The sequence below is a fragment of the Ascaphus truei genome, chromosome 3 (assembly GCF_040206685.1).
Source record: "Ascaphus truei isolate aAscTru1 chromosome 3, aAscTru1.hap1, whole genome shotgun sequence".
In the NCBI taxonomy this organism is placed as follows: domain Eukaryota; kingdom Metazoa; phylum Chordata; class Amphibia; order Anura; family Ascaphidae; genus Ascaphus; species Ascaphus truei.
The window spans coordinates 371,055,898-371,074,016 of NC_134485.1; the positions used below are offsets into that span (position 1 = coordinate 371,055,898).

The 18,119-nt window shown below is 41.6% G+C and overlaps 1 protein-coding gene across 2 annotated transcripts in view; it reads left to right on the forward strand.

Annotated features, from left to right (window-relative positions):
• The first annotated feature begins 16,502 nt into the window (after positions 1-16,502).
• FLT3 (fms related receptor tyrosine kinase 3) overlaps positions 16,503-18,119 on the forward strand; it is a 121,319-nt gene continuing 119,702 nt past the window's right edge. For both annotated transcript variants that reach the window (XM_075592184.1, XM_075592185.1), the window contains exon 1: positions 16,503-16,633. In XM_075592184.1, coding sequence (XP_075448299.1) covers positions 16,579-16,633 — 55 coding nt within the window. In that variant the 5' untranslated portion in view covers positions 16,503-16,578. The remainder of the gene's footprint in view (positions 16,634-18,119) is intronic.

The window sequence follows — 18,119 nt, forward strand, 5'->3', positions numbered from 1 at the left end:
GACCCTCCTCACCGGCGTGACCCTTTCTCGCCGCCAATACTGCTGGGACCCTGTTGGGGTCAAGTGAGGGGGTTGCTAACATCTAGGGGCCAAATAAATTTTATTTCTAGGTGCCCTAAAACAAAAGTTCCCACGCCAATTGACCTAGTTCCCACGCCAATTGCCGTAGTTCCTACGCCAATTGCGCAACCAGGCAGTAAAAAAACAGTGCAGCAAGCCGCCACAGTACATTTGTTACACTGGCAAAGGAGCAGATGGAAACAATGTGAGGCAATTCAACATGGTCTTTTATTGGTGGAGTCAGTACAAAAACATTTATTTACAATATTGAAACATTTATAAAGTGCACAGCAATTCTAACCATCAACAAAACAAAACATTTTTGGTGCATGGGGCAAAGGGAGTTAAAGTGACATTTTAAGTAACATCTCCTTTATTAAAGAAACCCAGTACTGTATACAGTACAGTGGGATGGTGCGCAACACTGTCAGTCAGACCTGCACCAGTTCAGTCCTAGAGGGCAGCAAACAGGGCAGGTTTTCAGGGCAACATTGAAAACCGTGCCTGTTTGCGGCCCTCAGGGACTGGAGTTGTGCATGTCCTGTGAAAAAAAACAATCAACAACATCTCCTTTGTTTAAGTACAGCAGGTACTGTAGGGCAAAACATGTTCAGTACAATACAGTTCAGCACAACAGTATGGTCTCACTGACAGTCCTCCACATTGTCCATCCATGGCCGATTCCTTGCATGGCGCAAAACGCCATTAATGCAGTCTCTAACGCCTTTCATTACAGGATCTGTAACTGTATAAAAGCGCCGGAATTCTTCCACAATGTTTTTCCTTAAATTGGCAGGAAGGGCCTTTTTTACGCGATTCCCATCATAGTTCACTTTGAACACCCAATCGCAGTACAACGTGTAGGGAACATGGTGCTTAAAAATGATCAAGGCATACTTGTGGGGTACACCAGCACTCATCACCCTATACTTCTCCCTAAGCGCTGCTGTCAGATCGCGCAGGGTGATGTCGGGCACTGTTTTGATGCGAGCGGGTGTAGGTCTTTTGGGAACGGGTGTGCTTGAGGCGACGGGCGATGGTAGGATTTCAGGGAGGAAGCTTTCCTCCGGTCGTGGTCGCCGTGTTGTCTCCTGGCGTGGTCTTGACGGGGTTGTCATGTCCTCCTCAACGGCATACATGTACACTACATCTTGTGGTGGAGGGGGGGCGCTTGGTGATGGAAGGGGGTCGAAGGGCCCATTCATCACATCCATGTCACCCTCCTGCTCCGGCGTCGGGGAAACAGGGGCATTAGCACTGAGCAAATAATGTATGCCCGCAATGTCAGCCTCTATCTTCTCCATCCGTTGATCCATCCATTGCTCCATTTGTAGCATCCGTTGATCCATCCCTTGCTCCATTTGTAGCACCCGTTGCTCCACATTTAGCATTGTCTCCAGAAGCAGATCTATCTTTGCCAGCACAATAGAATTCCCGGGGAGATCCAAACTTATCCCATTCAGCATCCGGTCCAACGAGCTGCTTCTTGTGCACGGCGTCTGGACATCTGGGGGGATGGGTGCAACGGAGGATGAGATTGGGATTCCATGGAGAGAAGCGGCATCGATGGTGAGTGGAGGAGGTGACCTGTGGATACCCGGTAGAGGAGAAGCGGCAGCGTCGTCGAAGAGGGATGGAGAAGGTGACCTTTGGATTTCTGAGCGAGAAGCAGAGTCGTCTAAGAGCAAAGGAGACAGTGACCCGTGGATTTCAGAGGCAGCAGCTTCATCAGATGGAACCGGAGAAGATGGGGGTGGAGAAGACGGGATGAAGATTTCCGGGACAGCTAAAGCAGAGTCGTCGAAGCATATGGGAGGAAGTGGTCTGCGGGTCCGATGGGTTGGCTGCCATTCGTTTTGCGTAGAGAGCGTATTACCGTATATCTTCTTCACATAATGAGGCTTACGTCTAAGAAAACCTTTAACCTTTGGGGTCAGCAGAAGGTTTTCTTAATTGGCCTTAGCCTGTCGCTTTGCCCTTGGCGTGGAAACGGCTCCTGCCTTTCGCTTTTTCAGCATGACAGGCACGGCAGAGGTGAGTGGGTTCTTGGGTCCATAGAACCGGGGATGCTCCATGGAAGCAGGTGGCACAATGCAGTACAGTATCTGGACAAGGGCAAGTTCAGATAAAGATACTGGAGTGGTGGCCTATGCAAAGTGTGTGACCTTTTATGCATGGCGGCCAGGTACAGGTGTTGAAAGTGGGCGTGTGAGTCATTACCGTATAAATACACCATCCATTTTGTGGATTGACTGCACATAGAATACACATCGACTAAACATCGAATATACATTCTTGTGTTTGTATTTCTTTCCACTCGCAGCAATGCCTGTTAAAAAGATTTCAAAGGATCTCAGCATGCGAATTAAGGAGATGTACAAGAGCGGACACCAAATTGCTGCTATCCAACGCTGGCTAGCTACTTCTGACCTCGTTGTGCCATTAACCACCGTGAGCTATCATGCACAAGGAAAAAACAGAGGCCGGAAAATGGCACCAAGGGTAACAAACGCGTAAGTATATTTATAAAACTTAACAAAAAAAAATATAGAAAACTGTACTGTACATCTACAGTACAGTTCTGTATCTACTGTAATACTGTTGTTATTTCTGTTGATTAATATTACAACATACTGTACAGTAGTTTGTCTATTTATATTTATAATACAGCAGTATACATTTTTTGTATATTTCAATTAATCTTACAACGGTATATACTGAATAGGATGTACTGTATATTTATATTAAAACAGTATATTTATTTGGTATATTTATATTTATAGTACAACAGTATATATATTTTGTCTATTTATATTTATAATACAGCAGTATACATTTTTTGTATATTTCAATTAAGCTTACAACGGTATATACTGAATAGGATGTACTGTATATTTATATTTATATTAAAACAGTATTTTTATTTGGTATATTTATATTTATAGTACAACAGTATATATATTTTGTCTATTTATATTTATAGTACAGCAGTATACATTTTTTGTATATTTCAATTAAGCTTTCAACGGTATATACTGAATAGGATGTACTGTATGTTTATATTTATATTACAACAGTATATTTATTTGGTATATTTATATTTATAGTACAACAGTATACAGTACTGTATATATTTTGTCTATTTATACAGTATTTAATGTATTGTATATTACAACATTACATTTATATACATTTTATATTGCTGCATATTAATAAAACAATATAATTTCTTTACATTGTAGGGAGACAACTCTTCTGGTGGACAAAATAAGTGAGGAGAATGATGAGAGGAGTGCATTAAGGGTCAAATACACTCTGCAGGAAAAGCACAATATGACTGTATCCGAAAGCAGCATAAAGAAGATGAGACGCAGCATTGGATGGAAATATGGACGTGTGAGGTTAGTACTGGACAGTACAGGAGGTAAAAGTGTTGTTTCGCAAACTGTACTGAACTGTGCCGCAATTTTTTTTTATTTCTTGTCATTACAGAGCGTACCCCATGATACGGGACGCAAACAAAATCAAGAGAGTGCTCCAGGCCCAGGCATGGATCGATAGCGGCGAGACTTTCCAGGATTGCATCTTCACTGATGAGTCTACTGTGTCGCTGGAGAGATTTGCACGATTTGCATTCCACAAAAAAGGCCGCTTATCTTTGAAGCCGCGGCCAAAACACCCTATGAAGCTGCATGTGTGGGGTGCCATCTCTAGGCGTGGACCGGGATGCATTGTCATCTTTGAAGGTAAAATGTATCAAATATATTGTCGCCTAATGCACTGTACTTGACTAGTGTTGCCTTACCGTATGCACTGTACTGTACTATTGTGTAGTTTTTTGAGCACTTTTCTTTTCTTGCTATAGGAATCATGAATAAAGCTTACTTCCAAGACAACATTGTGCCCAGATAGTGCAATACATCACACGCGACTTCACCAATGGTCACCGCTTCTACCAGGACAACGATCCCAAGCACACTGCGTCAACGGCGCATATCCTTGAGCGCGGCATCAACTGGGTGAAGACGCCAGCGGAGTAAGTGCAGTAGACCGTGTCCCATTTTTGTTCCCCACTGTTTTTAGCTCTTAAACCAATTGTCCTTTCTTTCCAATGACAGGTCGCCAGGCTTCAATCCGATCGAAATGGTCTGGCATCAGCTGAAGGACCATATCCGGAAAGTGGTGAAACCCTCCAAAAAGGACGAGTTGTTGAAAGGCATACTGAGTTTTTGGAATGATGTACTCACCGTGGAACGCTGCAATAAATATATAGACCATATTGCCACTGTGTTGCCCATTGTCATCGCGCGTAATGGCCAAGCATCAGGAAAGTAGTACTGTGCTGTAGTATTGTAAGTACAGTATATTACAGGTAAGTATGGCAAATATTTTTTCTTTCCAGATAGTAAGAGTACTGTATACAGTAGTAAGTTTTTTCTTTACAGAGAGAGCAGCACCAGCCATCAGGTTACAGTACATAGAATTTAACAGTAGTCAGAGTATACAGTAGTTCCAGTACAGTATACAGTACACTAGTTTGACAGTACTACAGTAACTGCCTTCTACAGTAACTGCCCCATTTTTTTCTTTCCAGAGAAAGCTGCACCAGCCACCTACTGTACAGTAGTTCTGCCATAATACAGTACAGTAACTGCACACATTTTTGGTTTTCTTGTCGTTCCAGGAAAAGCGGTGGCCTAGGGGGATGGGGGCGTTGTGTCCAGTCAAATCTGCTTGTACAGTCAAATGTATAGTATATAAACAGCAGCAATGATGTACACAAAACCTCTCCTCTCTCAATGAACTACTGTACTGCAGACAGAATGAGGAAAAGATAAAGGATAAAGAAAAATTAATTTTACTATACAGTATATACAGTACAGTATATTATACAGTACATTACAGTACTGTACTGTATATACTGTAGTATTAACTAATATTCTTATAAATGTGCATTACTCATGTTTCCCCATGTTTCACAAAGGTTTTCCAAATGGTTATCCAATTTCAAGCTGCCAAAATAACGTAATAAAGACTGCATTACTGTATGTATTATTCCTGATTATTTTTAAAATAAAATAAATATTTATTCACTTTCCTGCGAATCATAATCATTTACAGCCACCCCTACAGTGCACCAATGAATTATTTTATTTATTTATTTATAAAATATTTTACCAGGATTTATACCAGGATTTATATATTTTTATTTTAAAGATATTAAAGAATGTACTGTATTGTATTAAAAACATGTGACTGTAAACCATACAGTAGTGACTGACAAATATTTTCACACCCTGATGAAATACTGTCTCAGTGTACTCTCAATTCTCACAGCGCTTTGCACATCAGATTTACATTTCAAATTCGAGAGGGGACTTTTCAAAGCATTACCGTTCAAACAACAGGCCTCTAAGGCTTGGGGGAGGGGGATGGTGTGATTAGAAGAAGGCGTGCTGAGTGTTTGGAGCTCGGCTATGGGCGGATTAAGAACACAATGCCAATATGCTTGGCTAGGGAGGGATTAAAAACTCTGGAGGTGTGTGGCTGACATAGTTAACAGCAGTGTCATTTCAAAAGGCAGTTAATCATAATAATTGGATGAATAAACCCCCAAAGACAACCCCCAAATATACAGTACTGTAGTACATAAAAAGCAAGTCACTTTAACTCCCTGTGCCCCATGCACCAAAAATGTTTTGTGGCAGAAGAATGTAATAAAGGCAGCAGAATGTACTGTAAAGTATTATTGTGTGTTGATGTTTTGAATTGCTGTGCACTTTATAAATGTTTCAATATTGTAAATAAATGTTTTTGTACTGACTCCACCAATAAAAGACCATGTTGAATTGCCTCACATTGTTTCCATCTGCTCCTTTGCCAGTGTAACAAATGTACTGTAGCGGCTTGCTGCACTGTTTTTTTACTGCCTGGTCGCGCAATTGGCGTAGGAACTACGGCAATTGGCGTGGGAACTAGGTCAATTGGCGTGGGAACTTTTGTTTTAGGGCACCTAGAAATAAAATTTATTTGGCCCCTAGATGTTAGGAACCCCCCCACTTGACCCCAACAGGGTCCCAGCAGTAATGGCGACGAGAAAGGGTCACGCCGGTGAGGAGGGTCCTACCATTGAGCGCAAATGGCGGAGAAAGCTTTGAACCGGCTAAGTCAGAATGAGCAGAAACCTGGAACCCACAACTCCGGTTCGGTTCGAGCTAGAGGGCCCATATTCGGTCACCATGTAGTCCTAGTTGCAGCAGGATTGCATGGCAAATTGCGACCCTCTCGTGGCAACAGAACGGAGTCAGGGTGATGTTAAAGTTTAGGTTTCTGCCATTGACTTGCATGGCAGAAAAAAAGCCACTTTGCTAATGTGCTTTTAAACTGTATTTTGGTACCTCCGGTTCCGGGGGTCGTGCAAGGCTGATATTTTGCCACTATGGCAAGGGTCCTCCCGCATGGGGACCAGGTAAATTTCAACCCGCTCAGACCCACAGAACGGGTTATTTTACATTATATTCGCGAACTACTTAGGGCCGCGGTCAAGTTCACGGGCAATTAGCGTGGGAACTTCTGTTCTAGGGCACCTAGGAATAAAATTCTTTTTGCCCATAGATGTTAGGCACTGTAAACCACTGTACAGTATACTCTGGAAGACAAATAATGAAACGATACTGAATATGTAGAATAAATGCATAGTTTTATTTAATCAGGGCTTATTACACAGTATACTGTACGGCCGGAAAACATCAGCATACAGTACAATATTATCCATCGAAATCCCCCCATTAGCCGTTTTCTTTTCTGAGGAAAAAAAAAGAAATGTTTTAATGTACAGTAATGGTCAGCCCCCTAAAGAAGTACCCAGCCAGCCCCACCAAAATAATACGGCAACAAGACAGTACTCACCATAGAAATAAAATTCATTTTCCCCCAGATGTTAGGTACCCCCTCACTTCACCCCAACAGGGTCCGAGCATGTACTGTATAGTACTGTACTTTAAAATAAATTAAATATGCAATTTTACTATTACTGCGCGCGCACGCACAGACTGTGTACTGCAGGTTGAACCGCGAAGGTATTAGAGTTCAGAGACAACAGTTCGCAAACGCCCCATGCATTTTTACACGGCATTGCAGTATTGCAGCCAGCGGGAATAAAATGCTTAAATCACAGCCACGAAAATAACGCTATATACCCCGGGAGAAAACGACACAAAACCGCACATCACCGGGGTCCTCTGAAATTCGCGGAGCTAGCCAAGTAAGAATAAAGTTGGTCGCCAGTGTATATAACACAACAGGTTACCACACGATGGAACTACGGCAGGTGATAAGGCTTTCTGATTGTCCTCGATTGGAATCGAGACATCAGCTCCGCGTCCCGAACAGATGGTGCGCTGCCCACTCCGTCTTTCCTTTAACCCAGACCTCGTCAGCAGGGGATTCCTCCCGGAGACAATGGTGTTAGGAATCTCAGACTGCAGGGCAACGTCGCCACTCGATGATGCAGTAATCGCGTGAAGGAAAGTCCTTTGCGCATGCGTATTACGGGATTTAGTCCAAATAGATATAACCAGATGACAGCCCCACGGTGGCAAGAAGATGTATAACAACTACTATGTAGTCGCAGCAATCGCAACAGGTGTCCACCGCTTTTCCGTTTGCAGAAACGGATAATAAGGCTAATCGTAACCAAGCCAAATCACTGGAATAAGTACTCATTAAATATAAACACTTATCCTACGTGTTTCGTAGCTGATAACGCTACTTCATCAGGGTATCATTCTGTGATCACCAAGCCGCAGCAGAAGCCAGCGGAGGTTTGGTGAGTTCATCGAGCATTACAGCTCATATCGGCACCCATTTACACCCAACCCCCTATCGTGTTTTTCATCAGTGCCTTACAGATGGTTATAGGATTTTAAACATCAAGAGGAGTATTCATTGCTCCCCTGTTTGTTCTCTGACTCTCACCAGCAGTGGTTTGCATCATTTGGCACTATCCAGTGCAAGGAAGCCTCAATACACATGTATGCAGATGACACAATCCTATATGCACACAGCCATAGACTCTCTGACCTTCAACACATACTTCAGTCTGACTTTTTGAGACTCGAAAACTGGATTTCCCAAAACAAACTGTTTTTAAACACTGACAAGACTGTAACAATGATATTTGGGACCAAGACTAAATTTGTAAAGATTCCAGTGACTGAGCTCCTGATTAGAACCAACGCTAACACCACCCTAACACCTGTCACTAGTTTTAAATACCTGGGCTTATGGTTTGACTCCCACTTAACATTCGGGATGCACATTGATACCCTGACAACCAAGACCTATGCCAAACTAGGGGTACTTTATAGGAACAAATCCTCCCTAAGTCTCCTGGTCAGAAAGCGTATTGCACAGCAGATGCTAATGCCAATTATTGACTATGGAGACATAGTATATGGCTCGGCTCCTCAAACCCACCTTAGCAAACTTGACACCCTCTACAATTCAATTTGTCGTTTTGTTCTCCAATGAAACTATAACACACATCACTGCGAAATGCTCAAAGAACTAGATTGGTCATCACTAGAGTCTAGGCGCAAAGTTCACCTTTCCTGTCTCACCCTCAAATACTTTCTGGGCAAGCTACCCAGCTACCTGAACAAGCTCCTCACCCCTACCACATACAGCACCTATCACCTGAGATCAGACTCCAAAAGACTATTCATGGTCCCAAGGCTCAACAAAGTATCCGGACGTTCCTCCTTCTCCTTCCGTGCACCCCAAAACTGGTACAACCTACCAGAGACTCTCATATCCACCACCAGCTTAAGTTCTTTCAAATCTAAGGCTGTCTCACACTTTAATCTGGTCTGTAACTGTTTCATACGCTCATAATATATATTTTCTTTAACTGTGCACGCAATGTCTCTGTATATAATGTTTACCTTGTTCATTTATGTAATTGTACTTGTAACCATGTATTATTTGTTTTACTCTGTGCCCAGGACATACTTGAAAACGAGAGGTAACTCTCAATGTATTACTTCCTGGTAAAATATTTTATAAATAAATAAATAAAATAAATTCTATTCACATTGACTTTTATTTTATATCATTGTGTATTGTCTTATTTTTGTCCTACATTTATATAAAGGTGTTCTTATACCATTACCCAAATTTTTGCGCTTCCTCTTATGCTTCCTTTTAAATTAGCCATCTGGACTATTTTGGTACGGGAGCATCTTACCCCCTAATTCAGGAGGAGCAACAAAAGATACCTTTCCAAGTGTGCACTCACACTTGGCCGTGTGAGTAGTAATACCTGTAATAAATGTTATTTATCAATCTTCCCTCACTTGATACTGAGTTGTTTTGACTTTAGACTTAATAACTTCTATTGGAGAAGTGGGACTGCCCCCTAGGGACCAAAAGAAACCACCCCATAGAGTGCACGCACACATGCCCGTGTGAGTGTTTTTTGTATATTCTAACCCTGTTTTTTATTCCTGGAAACATCATCATATGTGAATACATTCTGCTTATATATTTATACATTTATCCCGAGGGTGAGACTACACTAAAGAAGAAGGAGAAGAAGAGCGCAGACGCAAAGCGGTGAACGAATCTACAAAACAGAGAAGAGAGGACCTAAAGATACCTTGATGCGACAGCATTTGCACAAGGCCGTGTGAGTGTTAAGTATTATTATACACCTAAAAACTCCACTTTTATTGCTTCAGAGTCTAATACACCTGAACTAGACTGTATTCCATTTTCACCCTTCCACCAGTGCTCCCCCATCCCTTTCTCTTGTCCCCTAATTCATGTATCAGCCTTGAGTGCAGTGAATAGGGATCTTGGGGAGATACTGTGATTTCCCCCCTTTTTGTGTTTTTGATTTGAAATGAATTCTGTTCCAGAGTTCTGAATGGAGGAGTATATTTACCATAATTTTTTCTGAATCTACCTATTACTGACACTGGGGTTCATATATTCACATATTTTCGAGTGATTTGTCACAATTTTCCCGTTTGTTTATATTTTAGACACATGATATATTTGTGTTTTATAATTAATGCCCTTTTAATCACTTTAAAAGATTTATTTACATTATTCACTGCATTAGTGTTGAGCGCCACACTTTTTCTGTTTATTAAAACTATGCCACCCTGAAGGCTGAGATTCTGGCACGGCTTGGTGTCACTGTCGCAGTTCGGGCCCAGCGGTTCCACTCCTGACGTTACAATGCAGGAAAGACCCCACGCTCCTGACGAAGTGTTTAATACACGAAACGGGTTGGATTGAATGAGGGCGCATTCTCCCTACACCTATTGAGGTTTTTTATTGCCAATTGTCTATTTTATACCACTCTGTAGATCGGGACAGTTTCGGGACATTAACCTCCCAAACGGTGACTCATCAACACGCGACTCGGGTCTCGGGCTGACGCCACTTGATGACGTCACTGGCGTGCGTCTCGTGATCGAGGATAGAGGAACCGGCAGAGAGACTTCTCCTTCGTGGTGGCCTAAACCGGAAAGGTTTCTCCTTTCGTGCCGGCGGTTACTGCGTCTGCATCTTGCATAACAGAGGTCTTGGACTGATCTAAAAGAGGTCTGCACTGATTCCACGAAACCTGCGGGAGGAGAGCTGATCCTGGTGACCCCTACTCTAGGACTTCAGAGTACAGAGTGGTAACATGTCCCTAACATGTCTTGCCTAATTTTTACTATATTGATGTACGTGCGATACTTACCTGATAACTAATACAATTTTGTTTATACACTACACAATGAGTTTTTTTGCGCTGTCTCTTTTTCTTTTTTTACACTAGTTCGGTTTGTGGAGCTACACCACGAACGCAGCAGCATCACTTCAAATTTTGTTAACAGGTTATCCTTGTTTATTAATCACAATTTATACATATATATATTCACTAAGAGCACAATTATCACGATTATATGAGCGCAGATCACTTTCTTTTCTATCATATATCTTCTGTGTATTGTTGTTGGGGTTCTAACTGTTAAGGCACTGTCCCTAACTAAAACACAATAAACAGAGTGGCCTAATGATTCCTTTACTTGGGGCACTTTGCCCACAGCCTCTACTGCCGGAAGCTCCTACTCTCCTCTCCTTCTCGAACCTAACCTTCCAGAACATTTCCTCTGACTCTTATACCACCTATCACATAGTTCCATGTGTCATCACAGGATGACATATCATCTGCAGAGAGTTGCAGGGGGAAGACAGGGGGGGGGCGTGACTGGGGAGTGACGGGGGCATGGCCGTGATGTCACCCGGGGCGTGGCCTAGCGCTCCATTGCGACTCCTGATCTCAATTTTCTTGAGAGCAGGAGAAACTGTCGGCGCAGCGCGGCGGCCCCCTCTCGCAGCAGGCCTGGCCCCATTGTGGGGCGACTCTTGTACCTGCAGCGTCCGCCACAGCAGGCGCTGCAGTAGCCAGTGGGGATTTGGAGTCTGGGTGAGGGGAAGTCGGGGTGTTGGGAGGCGAGGAATTTAAGGTCGGCCAGAGAGAGGGAAGGCATAGCAAGAGAGAAAATTGCTAGGGAGATGGAGTTGAACAGTATTGCAGGACTCAGGGTTTCCCCATTGGGCATAGTTCCCAAAAAGAACTGGGATCTTTCCCATTAATCCAAATGGTGGGCGAATTTGGTGTCTAATGGCGGAAGAAAAAATGGAGGGCCCTATCACTGTTCTAAGTTTTTTGTGCATTAAAATTGAGTCGGTTTTAATGGAGTATAGGCTGCCGGGGGATAACACAGAGGGGATTACAAAGTTCTTTGGAAGCATTAATGTCTCTCTGTCTCTCAAAAAAAAGTGTTGTTGTGGAAGGTATTCTCTAAACGGATAGTGGCTGCTATATCAGCTGCGTCTGCATCATTTTATTTGGATAACGGCTGAGATACGGAAGGATATGGGGGTGTGAAGGGATTTCTGGCTGTGATACAATGGGAGGACTCTGTGGAGGTGTGTGGCAGGTTCAGTGGGATTCAGGCCATATTTTGGGCGTTTGTGGTCTGGTTCACGCAATTATATGGTTTGTTTATCCCAATTTGAGGGTAAGCTGATTAATGCAATATATACATGGGTATTTTGGGGGGCATTGCTAGTAAGCAAATTAGTTTGTGCGACAAAACGATGTGGAGGTTGCATGACAGTTCAGAGTATGGTGCAAGGGCCGTAGTCGGTTAGGCTCTTGGTGTGTAGGTATAAAGCAGACCAGCTATATCGGGGTGATTGGGTTTCTCTAGGGGGTTTGGAGGACCGGTCAATCTGCCCCATAATGAGGCCAAGGGTGTACAGAAAGGTTCGTCCTCCTATCCCGGGCCCATTGCTGGTGCACGTAGATGGGGAGCTTTTATCGAGATTTCAATATCAGTGGGTTTTTCATTTATACCACACAAATTTGAGCATAGATGATACCCGTTTCGGGACCCACTCCTTCCATATAGGGGTGGCGACCAATCCAGCGAAGGCTGCCTCTTTTGCAAATGTTATCCAAAGAATTTGGCACAGGATTCTAATCGGTTCCAGAGTTATGTTAGGCCAACAATGAGTTAAGGGGTGGTGGGTCGATTCTTTTTTTATATTTTAGGGTTTGTGCACCTGGACATTTGGATCATCGATGATTCCTTTATTAATTGGGCAGAGAAGTGTGCAGCAGTCTGACCATACAGGAGGAATTTGGGTTTGAGTAGGAATTGGGGAAATGTTTTCTGGTGGGGCGGGCGGGATTTGAGATGGGTTCAGTTATTACCAAAGCTGCTGGTTTTGGCAAGGGAAAATAGTTCTCCAAAAAATTGTAATTATTCACGTTTGGGGGTGAGGGTGTGGGGTCTTATGTTTAGATGTAGTTACCTGTACATCAATAAAAAAATATTTATCTCAGATTTAGGTGTGATGGGGTGCTGTACAAATGGTGTGGGCCTGACATTGTTCATGGGAAGGCATAAAGAGCTAGGATGGTTGAGTGTATAAGAAAGAAAAATAATAAGGCAGTTTCTAAATGTATGTGTTAGATAGGGGATTGGGCGATAAATCACCCTGAGTTTAATAAAGAAAATGGCAGATTATTTCATCTAGACAGGGTACAGTTATTGGAAATAGGTTTAGATTTGTTTAACATGACGCTTCTGGGAGGACTTTAAAGGATCCTTGTGAGTCTCGGGTTACAGGGCTAGCTTAAGCTGATTAAACAAGCTCTGTTGGTGGCGGCTGTTGGTGGTAAGTATGCTTTAACCTTGCCAGGCAGGGGCTCTCTGGTACCTGGAAGCCCTGTTGTGGCTTTGGGGGGCGAGCGGGCAAGGCTAATTTGTATGTGATTCCCTGGGACCCATTACTCGCTAGACAGCTGGGCTGGTGAGGTGCCTGGCTTGGTGGGTTTTTGTGGGCCATGGTTGGTACCATCGGCCTATACCTGGGGGTTGAGCACGCTGGCAGGGTTGGCACTTGACCATGGTGCATTATTTGTTTTAATAAAAGCTGTGGCCTTTGTACCTCCAGATCTTAGTGGTGTGTTTATTTATATGGAATTTTATGGGGATGTGTGTGCTGGGGGATGGGGATTGGGGACAGTTTCCTTGTAGGCTCCAAGGTCATGTAGTAGTTTTCCAAGAGACTGGGCCAGTCTAGACTTTGAGAACCCACCTGATAGAGGCACCCACCAAGGATTTCCATGGGTCCTGGGAGACCAGTCCAAGTTTGCTAATCCACTTGTTTTCTATAGCGTAATGGACATTACCTATTATGGATTTGAGCTACCCAGGTATAGAAAACTTTGGTTGCTGGGGCATATCTACTTTATATTTTGAAAATAATGAAACATCTAATGCTATTTCTGGTGGTCCGGAATTTCAGCTGATTCTCTGACAAGAAAAGTACAAGTCATGCTACAGGCCCAGAAGATACAATTTCTTTAAGACATGTAGATACGTTAATGGTCCGGTGATTATTCAAGAGTAACCCCTCCCGATCTGAATTGATCTGTTAATGGAACAGATGAATAATGGAGGTCGATTTAATGGTCAACAATGACATTACAAGAGTTTGTTTGTCTGCTGACACTGCAAGAAATATTGCTGACATTGCACAACAAACATCGACCTGATTGGCTAGGACTGTTCTTAGGGTGTGGGTGTGGTGTGTTAGGGAAAGTATTATTACTATAGTTTTCAGTCTCTTATGTTGATACATATGCATCTAAGAGGGCTGGTGTGTGCGCACTGCAGCCTATACTGTATTCTGTGAGACTTTATTAGCTGAATAAATCATCAGACTATTTTATCAAATATTTTGTATCCATTTATTTCAGTTACCACCAGATTATCTCTGCTCTTTGACTTGTAATTAACATTTGGTGGAAAGTAAGTGGTTAGCTATAAGAAGTCTATGAAAGTAAATTATGAATGAGATCACTGGGATGTAGCACCATTTAGGATATGAGCCTGTCATTGCACCAATCTTTATTGCCTTATTTCTCCTCAATCAAGAAACGTGAACCTCAAGCGGAACTGGATTGTGAAATGGGAAGGAAACTGAGAACATTTCAATGCAGCATTAATTCATGTCAGAGAAATGGCTGGAGTGATTAGCCTGCAAACTAAAAAACAAAACAAAATAGCGATGCAGCAATGAACTTCAAACCTTTATCCCACAATTCTAAAGTGACCAACCATAACCATAATCCAATCTAGTTTTGACATACTGTATGAGTAGATGCACTTGTAATTACAGAAGAAACCTGAGACTAATACAAGCCTTATAAAAAATATATTAACCTTTAACTTGGTTCTCCGCTGATCTGACTGATGCCTGCCTGCCCACTCTATTTCAGTCCCTTCTCTTTTTCCAACTCTGCCATATACCCCTTTGTTTCTCCCTCTCTAATGCCCGCCACCCACCCCTCTGCCTCTCTCATGCCCCTCTCGATTTCTCTTAATCACTCACGCCTCGCTCACTCTCTTTATCTCTTACAGCTCTCTAACTGTAGCCTATAATAGTAAGAATCCCATCAGGACATAACATTAACTGGCCATTAATCAACAGTGAATTTGTTACCAATAAATACTTATAAAATCAGCTTAATATTGAAGCCCCTTCAAAATAAAAAAAACTCTTCAAGACAACATAGACCCAGAAACAGTAAATTAAAGTTGCAGTTCAGGTTGCCGTTTAAAAAAAAAATAATAATATAAAAATAAATTCATTCAATAAGCGCATCAATACAATCTACACACTGACAAGTGAGTAGCTAAGTTACCAATCGATCCGTTCTCCTGTCATCAATCGGTTAAGATTTGGCTCAGGAGTTCACTAAATTGCTGTCAGTGCAGCAGAAGAGTACCCAAGATGCATAGTTCTGGAAAATTAGGGGACCAGCCAGTCACAAGATACAATTGGTGCACTGCTAGAAAGAGGGCAGGGCCCAAAACAGGGTGTGCCAGAGCATGTTTCAGAAAAGGGAGGGGATGTGACTTAGTAAATGGTTGCTATAGGAACAAAAATGCTTCTTACATTATAATACATTAAAAATGTCTTTAAAAATTTTTTTTTAAATGCTACAAGTATTTTCTCTTAGTACAGTGCAGATTTATTTAAAAAAAAAACACACATAGGATATTGCTTGAACTGCATCATTAAATCTAAAAGACATGTTTTCAAATTGCATTTTACCAGAAGTGTCCAATTGAATTTAAAAAAGTATACATTTGATCATAAATATGTTTCTTCGATGTTAATACTGTAATATAAACACATGTCCATTTTTCATCTTATTTAAACTTACTACTACTACTACTTTGTCTTGTTTTCTATGTTCTCCATTTACCAGAACGATTTTATTAAACATTGGTGGAAGGATACAGTAACATTTCTCAACCAAGTTTGATCATTTGTTATCTAGCATTGAAAAAAGCTTCTAAATCACTACAAAGAAACACACAAATAATAATAATAATAATAAATTTAGCCTCGGCTTTGCCTGGGCCTTCAACTCCTCCACTCAGGGCATGTGTGGCCAATTAATCTCCTGTAATTTGGGGATTATCATTTAAGTACTGCACAGTTTTGACACTGTCATGTACAGCATGATATGCAAATATATACTATATCACATCAGTGTGAATGATACTAGCAAAATGTATCATTTCACTATAGTGTTTGGGGATTGCTACCAGCACAACATCTGACTGACAGGGCAAGTTATGTCCTCACAACCTGCTTTTACTCATATTAAATCTTAGCAAAATGTATAATTCCCCCACTTCATTATAACGGATTTAGGCAGACCCCAGAGGGGAAGAAATGGAGAAGTGTTTTTTTCTCTCTCACTGTAATGAAAATGTGTTTTGTGGTTTTTGTGACGTTTGCAGGGTTAAGGTAAGCAGCTGCAGTACACAGAGCCTCAGAGCCTGGGGATGGGTGACTGGGCTGCATTTCGTTAAAGCTCCAAAGGGTATTGCTCTGGCAGCGCGCTGCTCTGAGGAGGCTGGCAACATGCACGAATTGAGGAGTATCAGGACCAGCAGCCAGCCTGGGCATTGGTTGCAAGGTAAGGGACGCCAGAGCATATTGGTCCCACTGTAGTTTCAAGAAACCACTGCTACAACACTTCTGTCATTACTATGGCAATCTGTAAGGCTGAGGCACTCTTAGGTGGTCATCAGATAATATGACCTACAAATGCTGTTAGATGGTGACTGAAATTTATAAGGTGTCAAGTTGTCAGTAAGTACAGCAATACCACTCAAAGAAACTGTTTAATCTCCCAGAAGCCAGGTTACCAGCAGGAGATACCACCTGACTTGGTTATCTTATGAGCTTGGTTAACAAGATGGGACATCCCTGAGTGATAATCTTTGATCTTCTGGGTGTTAACCAGACGCCTGAGGCTTTTCGGCCATTGTTAAAACATCATTATAGATATTAGAATTGGTTTGTTGGTGCTTCAAGTGCATTTTTTTTTCTTATATTTGTTATTTCAACATTACTTACAAAATGTACAAACCTATTGAGATTTGTCTTTTGGTATAAAAGGGCTTTTAAGCCTCTGTTATGATGGTTATTGCAACCCCAATAGCAAAGAGATGACCAAATCCTAAAAGTATTTAGAAAACAGGCCTTTTCATCACAATGCTATGCTGCCGTTTTAAAATTAATAGACTGCCACACAATAATTTTGCTTTGTGGGAAAAGTCTTCAATAAACATATTTGTTTGGCAAGGCAACTTCTCCAGTAAAGATCCAATGAAATTGTACATTTCTCACAATAATTTGGTAATGAATCAAACATTCAGTCAATAATCCTAACAGTCAGTATATTTTTCTCTCGCCTTCTTTATAATCCATATTTTATTTCTAATACTAGTCCTTTATTTTTGAATAGTTGCATTTACTTGGAGTATCAGGACCCCAAGTAAACTGTATGTGAATCTGTGTGTTGTTCCTGTTTGACCTATTATTGTGTAGATGTGAAGTTTTATTAAAGTATAAAATTATTTAAAACTCTAATGTAAATGTTCAAAAGTACAAACCAATGGAGCGCAAATAGCTTTGTCTCCATTATTTTGAACTTTGGGGTACAGGTTTGGGATCCTGTTCTTCGTGAGCCACAATCCCCTGTTCGGACATTACTTGGGTATTATTATCATCCCTGTTATTGTAGTTTTTTGGTTTAGGTAGTTATTTTTGTGTTCTTGTTCATTTCTAATGTAAATGTACCTAACATAAGAGATAAACTATGCCAGGAGACTACTAAATCCACCACATATTGAATGGTCAACAGTGACATTTAATGAAGTCATATCAAGACTCACTGAAAATAAAGATAAGGAATGAAATCAAGAAAACATTGGCAAAATGTAATGATGTAGACGTTTGAGCATCGGGTATTGATGTATTTGTTTTAAAGAGTCATAGCGAAGCAGCTTATATTATATTAAATTGTGTCATACTGAAATTCTCATAAATTAAGTATCATTTCCTCTAGGGCTTACCAAGCTTCTGTTTTTGAGGTACTGTAGTTATTCAGAGATCCA